This window comes from Myotis lucifugus, unplaced genomic scaffold (assembly GCF_000147115.1).
Source record: "Myotis lucifugus unplaced genomic scaffold, Myoluc2.0 scaffold_921, whole genome shotgun sequence".
Classification (NCBI taxonomy): domain Eukaryota; kingdom Metazoa; phylum Chordata; class Mammalia; order Chiroptera; family Vespertilionidae; genus Myotis; species Myotis lucifugus.
The window spans coordinates 81701-94739 of NW_005871969.1; the positions used below are offsets into that span (position 1 = coordinate 81701).

General features: G+C 47.2%; 1 protein-coding gene across 1 annotated transcript in view; it reads right to left on the reverse strand.

The window, feature by feature from the left end:
- LOC102419899 (complement C3-like) overlaps positions 1 to 13039 on the reverse strand; it is a 34815-nt gene that overhangs the window by 9582 nt on the left and 12194 nt on the right. Inside the window, exons 20-28 of the mRNA XM_023747592.1 lie at positions 9154 to 9296; positions 8852 to 9064; positions 6716 to 6782; positions 6534 to 6620; positions 5634 to 5837; positions 5110 to 5185; positions 4642 to 4801; positions 3551 to 3649; positions 5 to 79 (exon numbers count right to left, since the gene is read on the reverse strand). Of these exons, the coding sequence (XP_023603360.1) occupies positions 5 to 79; positions 3551 to 3649; positions 4642 to 4801; positions 5110 to 5185; positions 5634 to 5837; positions 6534 to 6620; positions 6716 to 6782; positions 8852 to 9064; positions 9154 to 9296 (1124 nt within the window). The remainder of the gene's footprint in view (positions 1 to 4; positions 80 to 3550; positions 3650 to 4641; positions 4802 to 5109; positions 5186 to 5633; positions 5838 to 6533; positions 6621 to 6715; positions 6783 to 8851; positions 9065 to 9153; positions 9297 to 13039) is intronic.

A 13039-nucleotide genomic window follows, 5' to 3' on the forward strand; every position in this document is an offset into this window, starting at 1 on the left:
CCACAGCATATGGTCTCTTCAAGTTCTTGTAGTGTGTTTGAAGGAAGTCTCCAGCCTTATTGATGCTACCCCCAAGGTTCTATGAGAAAAAGATTGGGTATTCTGGTCAGGTGGGCACTGCTGCCCCAGAGAGCTGACAAGGATCACATAATCACCACTTCCTGTGCATAATGTTTCTGGCCTTGGTACATATTTGTCTTGGATCTGTCTATTTTTAAGGGTTCCCCAGACAGTTTAGCCACTGTGCACTGCTCTGTTACTGAGTACCTATCATGTTCCTGGTGCAGTCTGTATACTAGTGGTGTGCTAGTAAATATTTAATAACCAGTTGTCTAGTCAGTGCAGGAGGTGGTGGTTAGGGGAGCTGGTTTACTGATTGCCAATGACTGTGATGTAAATACTCCCACCATGCCAATTTCAAGCTACCTTAACACAGCGTGGGAAAGAGATGCCCCAAATAGGCACCCAGGGTTAGCACACCACTGGGTCCACCTATTATCTAATCATCATCATCATTGTAGCTAACACTTAGTATGTGCTAGTCACATATCAACTCATTTAATCTCAAAATCCTATGAGGTAGTTTTATTTTCATCACCATCCCTACTGCACAGAGGAGAACACTGAGACCCATGAGATGAGGTGCAGAGGCAGATATGCTTTGTAGTGATTTTTATAGTGTAAATACAACCACGCCTGATTTCAACCTACCAGCATGGAGTCACTGACTGTAGAATTGGGAAGAGATCATATAGTTTGTCCACCGTATATGTACAACAGACATAAATAACCTCAAGATCATGGATAATGATGAAAGGTAGTAAAATAATTAAGAAGTGATGAGTTTTGAGGGTTTACTACCTTTGTTGTTGTTTTTCTCTTAATTGGTTTTTAGGGAGAGAGAGGGGCGGGGAGAGAAAGAGGGATCAGTTTGTTGTTCCACCTATCTATACATTCATTGGCTGTTTCTGGTATGTGCCCCAACTGGAGATCGAACTGCACCTTGGCATAATGGGATGATGCTCCAACCAACTGAGCTACCTGGCCAGGGCTACTACCTTTGTTTTTATGTGTAGTGTTTAGACTAATTTATTTAAGTGTAAGTTTATATACTTTAATATTTAATAGTGATTGCGTTCAACAATCAACTTGCAATATTCCTGGAATACTAACCATTGGTTTTATGAAGGTAATTCCATCAAGCTCTTTATTAGAACCCCAGCAGTCTAGTTCCACAGCCTATGCCATACTCCATTATAAGGGTGCTGTGTTGTAGTAGAAAATGTCACTACGTTGTAGTAGAAATTAATCCTTTTGCCTGCCCTCTGTCTCTCCTATATCCACCCTTGACTTTTGTAGGACCTTCTCCTTCCTGTCATTTACATGGCCACAGTGGAACAGTCATATTTGCCCAGGAAGACCTACTTCCTGGTCTCAGCTCATTGATCCAGAAGTGATCACCTGACCCAGGCTGAGCCAATCAGAATCCTTTCCTAAGAATCTGGAATATTTAGCCTTGGGCTAGGAATTTCCCCAAGGAAGGCAATTCTGTTCTGCCAGGTAGGCTGGGTGGCAGGAAAGCTGAATTATTGGGCAAAAGGGGCATGAAGGACACAGGAAGAGGAACAAAGCATCCTGGTCGAATCCGTAAGATTCCTTTTATCCTTGCACTTGATAAATTCTTAGATTCTTAAAATAATTCCCCCATCTACAGGGTGGGGCAAAAGTATGTTTATAGTTGTTTGTACATAAAATAATACAGTAATTAATATTATCCGGCGATCGGAGGGTGATGGAGGTTGAAGCCTCTGGCCGAGGCATCAGGCCTGGGCAGGGGGCGGAGCCGGCAATCGGAGGGGTCTGGGGTCCCCTGCCCAGGTCTGACACCTCTGGCAGAGGCATCAGGGCTGGGCTAGGGATGGATCAGGCGATCAGAGGGAGATGAGGGTCGATTCCTCAGGCCCAGGCGTCAGGCCTGGGCGAGGGCGGAGCAGGTGATGGGGGGGGAGATAGGGGTCCCCTGCCCAGGCCTGACACCTCTGGCAGAGGTGTCAGGCTTGGTAGGGGGGCGGAGCCGGTGATGGGGGGAGATGGGGTCCCCTGCCCAGGCCTGATGCCTGGGCCAGAGGCGTCAGGCCTGGGGCGGGGGTGGAGGGGGTGGGGGGTGAGGGGGTTGGGGGTGGAAGTGGGGTGGGGGGACAAGCCAGAGATTGGTGTGAATTATAGAGGAAACACCTTTTCTGACCGCTCATTGGCTAAGCTCCCTGTATGCCACTGGTAATATTCTTAGTAACTTGGGTAATAAGAATCCAAAAAGGTGATCTAGGGTTTTTTACCACACCCTGAAAAAAACAAAGGTCTGCTGCTGGAGAACTAAGAAATGTCATATCCTACCCTAGCCGGTTTGGCTCAGTGGATAATGCCTTGGCCTGCCGATGGCAGGGTCTGAGTTAAATTCTGACAAAGGGCATGTACCTAGGTTGCAGGCTCCTCCCTGGCCGGGGCCCAGGTCAGGGCTCATGCAGGAGGCAACCAATCAAAGTGTTCCTCTCACTTTGATGTTTCTCTCTGTCTTTCCCTTTCTCTTCCACATTCTCTAAAAATTAATGGAAACATATCCTCAGGTGAGGATAAAAAAAATAATAAAGAAATTATTATTATATGAAAGACACATCTTGAAAATGCCTAAAGAAAGTTGTCATTTTTTCATGGTGAAGGGACTGGAGTCCCTGTTGATGAAAAAACCTTGCTGGCTGTGGTGACTGGCAGTGGCTGCAGCAGCGGGCTGATGGGGCTAGTGCCTTCCCCTGATCAGCCCGGTCACCTCCCACAAAGGGAGGCCAGACTACAGCTTAGGCCCTATCCCCAAGGGGAGCAGGGAGCGGGCCCAAGCCATCACTAGGACATCCCCTGAGGGATCCCAGTATGTGAGAGGGGGCAGGCTGGGCTGAGGGACACCCCCCCACCCCCAGTGCACTGGGCCCCTAGTTAAAAAATAATAAGAAAACAATAAACTCTGTGTTACCCATACTCAACTGTAAACCTACTTTTGCCTCACCCTGTGTTTTTGCATAATGTAGCTCATACATGTGTTACATCTAGAACAACTTAGAGAGTCCTAAAAATACAAAAATTATTATACTTATTTTACAGATGCACACACTGAGGCCCAGGAAGGGCAAGTGCCTGTGAGTTATGATCTAAATTTAGATCTGTCTGACCCCACTGCCCTAGAGCCGTCTCTTTTCTAACCATAATTTCTTACAAATCGCTAAGTTTGAACCAGAAAGGCCTGAGTTCTCCTTGGCCTTAAAGATAACAGCCTTCCTCTCCTTCCTCTCTTTTCTGGGGTCCTGAGGAGGGAGATCAGCTGGTGAAATTGGGATCCTGGAGTTCCCCACTTGGAAAGCTAAAGGTCAAACAACCCACTCTCAAAACCGCAGGACAAAGCAGATGTCGCAATTACAGAACATCCACGATGGCTGTGCCCGGGTGTGTGTGGGGGGCAGTGGGGGAGGGTGCGGAGGAGGGCAGGGCAGGGCACACTTACATTGACCTGTCCCTCGCAAATATCTTTAGCCTCCTGCAGCGCGATGAGAACGAAGGCTGTGAGGGACACATCTTTCTCCTCAGCATCATTCAAGCCACCCTAGGGTGTGGAGGAGGGAGTAAGGATGGGGTCACCCATGTGCCCCTCATGCCAACCACCCCCCTGTAGGATCAGCGGGGCAGGGCAGGGGTGGGTCTGTCCCCAGTGTCTCACAGGAGGGCCATACGCTAGTATCCATTCATTCACTCACTCATTCTGTAAATGTTGCTGGTGTTGTGGGTAGGATGGCTCCAGCCCTCATGGAGCTCCCCATCTCGTAGGGGAGACAGGCATGAGCCAAACAGCTCATCACAGATCTATCGTTACAAACTGATGAGAGCTGCGCAGAAGTGGATGTGGCAGTGAGAATGGATAGTGGGGGGAGGTGTCTTGGTCAGGGCAGTTGGAAAGGCGTCCCCAAGGGATGAGAGGTGGAGCCACAATCTGAGGAGTGAGTAGGACTCAACTGTCAAAGAGGGCAGTGGTAACATGCCAGGCAGTGGGAACAGCATGTGCCAAGGCCCTGTGCCCAGGAGCAAGGCTCCAGGCAGTACAGATGGAGTGTGGAGAGGGAAGGCTGTGAGGCTGGGAGCCCGAAAGCACAGGCTGAAGCCGTGGTTTGCTCACTTGAGCACATGTCAGCATTACCTGGAGTCAGGGGGCTTATTAAAACCCTGATTCCTAGACCCCACCCCCAAAGTTTCTGATTAGAGCATGTGGATCCAGCCCAAGAAGGTCCATTTCTAACAAACTTGCAGCTGATGCTGGTGCTTTTGGACTGGAGACCAGAGTTTGAGGACCACAATTCTAAGGAGTTCTCAGGTGTTTTTTTTTTTTTTTCAAAGCAATGGGGGGCTAGGGAAGTTTCATTTTGCACTGGACCCTGAGGTCTCTGGTTTTTGCAAAGGAGAAGTGACCTTTGTTGCTCCTTTATTTCTCTGTCCATCCCACGCTGGGAATTGGGCAAATGGCAGACAGAGCCTGTCTCCTGTCCATGCGGGGGCACTCAGGCACTCCTCTCCCCCAGCCTGCCCTGAATCCTGGCCTCTTACAGTCATTTGTAGTTGTCCCACGGGTGAATCCTCCTGGAAGACTCCATCAGGCCTCTGCTTCTCCAGGATCAGCCACTTGACAGCCCCACAGATGACTTCGGAGTCAATGGTGATGAGGTTGGCGGCCAGAGAGAAGACCTTGACCACGTAGGCTGTCAGCCTGGGGTGGGCACAGAGCATGAGCCAATTGGCTCTGGGATCCAGAGACTGCCATCCCAGCCAAGCAAGGAGCAGAGAGGGGCAGGGCCTGCTCAGGTGTGCCCAGTTTCCCAGGCCAGGTCTCAGGACCCAATGTTGCTTGTAGGCAGTGCTTAGTGACAGTAGGTCACTCAGCTAGTGGGCACCTTGACTCTGAAGGTGGAGGGGTCCAGAGGCACAGGATTGTGTGGGGGAGGCCAGCCTAGATCACCCCAGGTCTGGGCCCAGGCCTTGCTCAAAGGATGCAGGGCCAAGGATGGGCAGGCTCACCAGGTGCTGGACTTCATATTCAGGAAGGCCGCAAAGGCCTTGTTGGGTTGCCTGAAGGCCAGTTGCTGTGTGTACCCTGCAAGGAAGAGAGAAGTGTCACTGGGGGAGCGAGGGCTGAGTGGAGGCAGTGGCTGGTGTGGGTATGCCAGGAAGGAGAGAGGCTTAGAGAGAAACAAAGATTCTGTGAAGGGGGGAAGGTGAGGTTCAGAGAGGATAGAGGTTGCTCAGGACCAGGAGGAATGTCTAGAGGGGAGGGGAGCTTATAGGGTGCAGGGACTCTGAAAACGTTCAGGAAAGGGTGAGGAGGGGTAAGGGCTTCTCAGAGGAGAAGGCGTTTAGAGAGAGAAGGGCTCTTAGGGGGGGTCATTGGGAGAGGGAACTCAGAGGGACAAGGGTCTGAAAGAGGGGAGAGCAGGAGGTGTCAGAGAAGGGGCGGGGCCTCTAGAGGGGGCGGGGCCTCAGAGGAGGAAGGAGCTCAGAGAGGGGCCTCAGAATGGGGGCCTCCAATAGGGGACGGGACATACCATTCTTGATGAGGTCCAGGGCCTCCTGCCGCTTGTCAATGCCAAACTTGTCCCACTGCTCAGTGTGGTCCAGGTAGTGCACTGCGATGACCGTGGGCGTCACACTAATCATGTTCTGCTCTCCATTGCCCGAGGGGGTCACAATGAGGTGTTTCAGCTGCTCCCCATCAATGGCCTCCTCTGCCATCTGGGCCACTGGGGTCCCTGCAGCCAGGAGGAAGGATGGCGTTCAAGCAATGAGATGCACTATGGGGTGAAGAGGGTCAGGGCTACTCCCAGCCTTCCCAGGCTCCAACCAGCCAGGGCCAAAGAGTCAGGGAGTCAGGGACAGCTGGCGGCTGGAGGCATGTGGCTGAAGGGGGCTAGGGGGGTTGTCCATGGGTCCTCATGTGCCACCAGTGGTAAAATAATTCCAGGAACAATGGTCATGAATACGTCTATCATGCTTAATGCCGTTTGCCAAGCTCCCTTCTAAGAGAACACTATATAGCATCTCATTTAATTTTCCCAACAATCCTCGAAACAGGTACCGCTATTTGCCTTCATCACAGATCAGGAAACCAAGAGTCTCTGTCCCAAACCTAAGAGCTCAGAGGTTGCAAGGGGCTTTGCTAGCTCCTTGTGTGCCTTCTCCTCCCAGTCCTCAATCCTGGGCAATTCGTTCCAGAATTTCTGTTCTTGAACTCTATCACTTCTCATTGAAGCTTCTTTAGCAGCAGAAGCTAAGTACTGCCTGGAGCCTTCTGTGAGCACACCAAGCAGAGGCTGTTCTAGCACATGAGAAGGAGGGAGGCATCATGGTTCAATATTCCCGGAAGTGATGGAACTGGGTGCCCTCTTCAGGGGTCATGGCTCCCACACCTTCCTGGGCCCCATGGGGTTGGACCAAGGCCATCTCACCCTGCAGGAGGATCCGAGTTTCTGACTCTGTGTCAGGGATTTGGTCACTGAGGTCTGCAGCCTCGACCTCCACTCGCTGCACACCGTCTGTTGGTGGAATGGGAGACACCCTTGGCACCAGCCTCCTTTCACCAGGCCCTGAACACCACCCAGGCCTCACCCCCACTCCTGCCCTGACTCACTTTGGCCCAGGTGTTGTGGATCCAGTGTCTTAACGGCCACAGTCTTGTTCATTCTGATTCCTTCAGGCTGCACAGTGTTGAGGGAAGGGGGAGGTGGGTGAATACAAGGACAGACAGAGCCACAGCTGGTCAGCAGGGCACTGTTCTGGGGATTACTGTAGCCTAGATGGTATCTACCAGTCTTAGCTGTGTGACTGGGAGCCAGTAACTTAACCTCTCTGTGTCTCAGCTTCCTTCCTTCCTTATAGGGAGGAGGCAATACAAACATCTACCTCATACTATTGTATGATATAATAACAACATTATAAATTAATAACAATAATACAACAAAGCCTTTAGAAATCTTCCTATGTGCCTAGAAGCTTTCTTTATTCAGGTTAACTCATTTAGGGTACTGCTATTACCATTCCCATTTTAAAGATGGGGAAACGGGCCCTGGCCGGTGTGGCTCAGTTGGTTGGGCTTGTCCCATACACAGAAAGGTTTCCGGTTTGATTCCAGGTCAGGGCACATACCCAGGTTCCAGGCTTGATCCCAGGTAGAGGGCATACAGGAAGCATTCGATGTATATATCACTCTCACATTAAGTTTCTCTCTCTCCCTCTCCTTTGCACTCTCTCTCTCAAAGTCAATAAAATATCTTAAAACAAAACACAAACTTATAAAGATGGGAAAACTGGAGAACAGAGAGCTGAAGTAACTTGCCCAGAGTCACAGAGCTTGTAGAACAGAACTGGAGTATGAGCCTCATAAATGCTATAATGTATTTTATTTGAAAATTTGATAAATATATAAATAAAATATTAGTGATCTTGCTTATGAACTTGTTTTGCTTTAAAATATTTAAAAAATGACAAAAGGAGATTCCTTAAAAAATTAAAAATGGAACTTACATTCGACCCAGTAATCACACTTCTGGAAATATATGCGAAGAGAAACACCAATCAGAAAGGACATATGCACCCCTATGTTCATAGCAGCACAATTTACAATAGCTAAGATTTGGAAACAGCCTAAGTGCCCATCAGCAGATGAGTGGATTAAACTGTGGTACCTCTACATGTGCATATTAGCATAACCAATGGACATGGACACTGGGGCAGTGGGGTCTTGTCCTGGGGGGCGGGTGTGGTGATGGTGGTGGTGGGGTCAATCGGGGAAAAGGAGACATATGTAATATCTTAAACAATAAAAACATAGTGATAAAAATATTCACAAGAGAAAAAATGACAAAAGCCTTTTACTGATGATTCTATCTCTTATTATATTTGAAAGTGTTCCAAACTATGTGAAACAGTAATAATGTAACTGTTAATGTATATTTTAAGGCCAAAAATCACAGGTAATGGAACATTTGAGATCTTGTTCCCCAACATATGTTAGTCAGTTTGGCTCAATAAACTCATAAAAGTTTAAAAAATTTGAAATCACTGGTAAAAACAGAACTTTGCTGCCTGGTCGGTGTGACTCAGTGTTTGAGTGCTGACACATGAAGCAGGAGGTCAGAGTTCCATTCCAGGTTAGGATGCATGGCTGTGTTGCAGGCTGGACCACAAGTAGGGGGCATGCAGGAGGCAGCCAATCAATGATTCTCATCATTGAAGTTTCTCTCTTTCTCCCTCTCCCTTCCTCTCTCTGAAATCAATAAAAAAGAACATACATTTGGAAACAGCCTAAGTGCCCATCAGCAGATGAGTGGATTAAACTGTAGAACTTTCCTATATTCTATATTTATTCTAAGGTAGTACTTTCCTATATCCCATATCATATATTATTGCTTTATAAAATTTGGTCTGTGAAATATGTTTCCCCCAAAATTTTAAAGTCAAAACAAAACTCTTATACTTAAATGTGTTACAAAATATCATATTTGATGTTAAACTATATTTTAAGGAAAACAATTTTTTATCTTTACTGCTGAGGTTTGGGCACCCCCTTAGAATTTTATGCGCAGAAGAATGTCTGCCCTGCCTCACATGGCCCTGCCTTCACACTGCTGGGACTCCTGACTTTCCTAAGCTGAATACGGGCAGCATTAGTGTCTCAGAGCCTGGGGCTCCAAACTGAGTTGACAGCACAAGGAGAGCAAGAGTCCCTCCTGAAGGACAAGAGGCAGCAGGTGCCCCAAGGACTCACCACGACCTTCAGGGTCTTCCTTACACCGTCGGTGATGAAGTACCGATAGACAGTGGCCTTGACCTCTACTTCCTGCAAGCCGACCGTCAGAGGCACAATGACATAAGGCACGGCCAGCGAGGACTTGGGAGGGATGGATACAGTCTGCAGGTGACGCTTCTTGGCAGTGGCCAAGCTGCAGAAGGCTGGATTGTAGAGCATTTCTACTCTCACCTGCCAGGGAGAGAGTATCAGGTCAGGGGCATGCACCATGGGCCCCTCTCCAGGTCTCCCCTCGTGCCTCTCCTGCTCCAAGGACCCACCGTGAGCGTATCTTCTTCCCGGTAGTTGTAGAGGACAGCTCGGATCTCCACGTGCTCATTACGAACCACAGAGTAGGGCAGCTGCAGGTCAATGAAGAAATCTTGCACCACTGTCACCTCATAGGGGTCAGCCACACAGATCCCTGCCCAGGGGAACAGAACATGAGTGTCAGGGGTAAGGGATGGGCAGGGTGGACAGGGTCCAAGTTCAGTTCCAAGTTCCTGCCTGTCAAGGCTTATCCCTGACCACGGGAGCTGTCCGGAGCTCAGCTTGTTTTTGTAGACGTCCATAGACTAGAGAATGTTGATGGTGATGAATTACAAATGATAGTGGTAGCTGGGAGTTGCCAGGATTTAGCGATGTCTTTTGAATTTTACTCAGAGAGAGAAGGTGGAGGAGGAAAGCGAGTCAGACTCACTGAAGGGTCCATCTGTGCTTCCCAAAATGCTAGCCCCCAGCCCCGTGTGGTCACTGGGGACTGGAAAGGTGGCTAGCTCGAAGAGGAACTGGATTTCTACTTTTATTTCATTTTAGCTAACTCAGATTTCAACTTCCAAACTAGTGCTCGTGAATATACTGAAATAATATACTGACCAAGGGTGACTTTTATGGTATGTAAATTATATCCCGATTTTAAACATGCCATGGGGGCAGGATGGGAGAGGACAATGGGGGAAAAGGGTCAAATGTCATACTTTCAACAATAAAGAATTTTTTTAGATGCCCATGGACACAGACAATAGAGTGGTAAAGGCCTGGAAGGGGCGGGTACAGGGTGGAGGGGGTCAATGGGGAAAAGACAAACAAACAAACAAGGAGGACATCTGTAAGACTTTCAACAATGAAGATACATTTTTGAAAAAATGATGCGTGGCCCCGGCCAGTGTCGCTCAGTTGGTTGAGCATCGTCCTGTGCACCAAAAGGTTGCCCGTTCAATTCTGGTCAGCACACAAGCCCATTTGAGGGCTTCCATGCCCGGTCGGGGCGGGGGCGGGGGGGATTGCGGGAGGCTGCTAATCAATGTTTCACTCTCACATCCAGCTCTCTCTCTCTCTCTCTCTCTCTCTCCCTCTTCTTTCCTCTCGCTCTAAAAATTGATTTAAAAATCTTAAAAACATAACAATAAAAAATGATGCTTGATTTAGTGATTGGAAGACTTTTAAAAGTATGTTTGGAACAACTTGAATATGTCAATCTGCTTTTTCAACTGCAAATTTTATGAATCCTAAAATAGAGATCAAAATGTTTCCCATGAGCCCTAGTCGGTTTGGCTCAGTGGATAGAGCGTTGGCCCACGGACTGAAAGGTCCCGGGTTCGATTCCATGGAAGGGCACATGCCCAAGTTGTTGGCTTGATCCTCAATGGGGGGCATGCAGGAGGCAGCCAATTGATGACTCTCTCTCATGTATGTTTCTAACTCTTCCTCCCTCTCCCTTCCTCTCTCTAAAATCAATAAAAACATTTGTTTTAAAAAAATCAGCTTTACTTAAATAGTAATGAGTTTATTGTTTTAATATCATTATTAGTATGATAGTGGTTTTGCAAACTTTTATAAAATGTGGGAACGATAATATTTTGGATATATTTGGGTGAAATAAAATGTATTTCTGAAATCAGTTTCATCATACTCCTTTTTCATGGGGCTACCAGAAATATAAAATAACACACCCGCCCACATTACATCTTTTCCTTCCTTCCTTCCTTCCTTCCTTCCTTCCTTCCTTCCTTCCTTCCTTCCTTCCTTCCTTCCTTTTATTAAAGGCACTATTATAAGGGCTTTACATGTATTAACTCACAACAATCCTCCCAACAATGCTTAGAGTACGTGCTATTTCTATCCTGTCCATTTTATGGAGGAGCACAGAGAGGTTGAGTAGCTTGATTAAGGCCACACAGTGGCTCCAGCTGAGTGATACTGGAGTCCCAGGCAAAAGAAAACTATGTGCCCCTGTGTAAATGCCCAGGTTTTGAGCTCCATCCCCAGTAGGGGGCGTGCAGGAGGTGGCCCATCCATGTTTTTCTCTCAGGGATCTCTCTCTCTCTCTCTCTCTCTCTCTCTCTCTCTCTCTCTCATCAATAAAAAGGTATTTTTCTTAAATAAGAGAAATTGGCAGAAATTTTCAGTTCCTTCAATTGAAAACGAGATAAGCAAAGAAGCAGAATTTTAAAATCTTGAAGTCACGAAAGTAAAATGATAATAAAGTTTAATTTATTATATATTATAACTAAACAAAATGAGAATACAATATAATAATTCTGGCTTTGGTATAAATAAAATATTTACACTTAATATTATGAGTTTTAATACACCTGCCTTTTAATGTTTTAATATTTTTTGATAAATTTAACCTTTAAATTATACATAGAACCTGCCCTGGCTCTGGTCTCTGTTTAAAGTTGGGATATTTTGTTCATCATTGATTTTTTTGTACTCACTTTTACTTTAAAACTATTGCAGTGGGATATTACTTACCTTGGTGACTGACTTCTTGGCACCCACTTACATTTTGCACTAGAAGTCGGGCCTTCCTTCCCTCACCCCTCCCGGCCCTGCTGTAAACCATCCCCATTTCGCTAGAGCTCCTCGGGTCTCACTCCAGCTGTGGGTGACCGGGGACAGGTAACCTTTTTCTCACGCTTCCCAATCTGACCACCGATGTTTCAATCCCCATTTCATCCTGCTTCCTCCTCTTTCTTAATCACTTTACCCACTATCATGTCGACAGCACCTCCTTAAAAGTTTTTGTGGTTGCGAATTATTCTGTACGATACTGCAATGGTGGACTCATGTCATGGAACATTAGACCAAACCCATAGAATGTACAACACCAAGAGTGAATTCCTACCTTCAGCTATGAACTTGGGGTCTTCACAATTAATTATAACAAATGCACCCATCTGGTGGGGGATGTTGACAGTGGGGCCGCTGTTCATTTGGTTGGGAGTGGCAGAGGGTATATAGGAAATCTCTGTATTTTTTGCTCAAATTTTTAAAATATATATATATTTTTTATTGATTTCAGCGAGGAAGGGTGAGGGAGAGATAGAAGCATCAATGATGAGAGGTAATCATTGATCAGCTGCCTCCTGTACTCTCCCTACTGGGGATCAAGCCTAAAACCAGGGCATGTGCCCTTGAATGGAATCGAACTGGGGACCCTTCAGTCCGCAGGCTGACGCTCTATCCATTGAGCCAAACCAGCTAGGGTTTTGATCCATTACTTAATAGAATCTTTTTTTGTTTTTGTTAATCATCACCCGAGGATATTTTTTCCCACTGATTTTTAGAGGGAATGGAAGGGACGGGGAGAGACAGAGAGAGAAACCTTGTTGTGAGAGAGACACATTCATTGGTTGCCTCCAGCACAGGCCTCAATCCCCTGAAACCAGGGTCTTGACCAGGAAACAAACCCACCACCTTTTGTTGTACAGGCCGACGCTCCAACCACCTGAGCCAAACTGGCCAGGGCCTTTCTGCTCAATTTTGCTGTGAAACTAAAACTCCTCTAAAAATGAAATCAATTTAAAAATAAAAAGCACTGCCCTGCCGGTGTGGCACAGGGATTGAGCATCAACCCATGCACTACGAGGTCACTGGTTTGATTACCAGGGAGGGCAGATATCTGGGTTTGAGCTCCATCCCTAACATGGGGCATGCAGGAGGCAGCCAGCAGAAGTTGATGTTTCTCTCTCATCAATGTTTCTGGTCTCCCTTCCTCTCTCTCTAAAAAATCAAGAAGATATTTAAAATGAAATAAAAAGCACTGGCACCCATCTTGATTCTGATGTACCCGCCTCACCCAGTAACCAGGGGGTAGAGTGTCAGCCACCAAGAAGCAGAGGAGCTATGGGATGGATGAGAAACAGAAATTCCGGGCCGGGG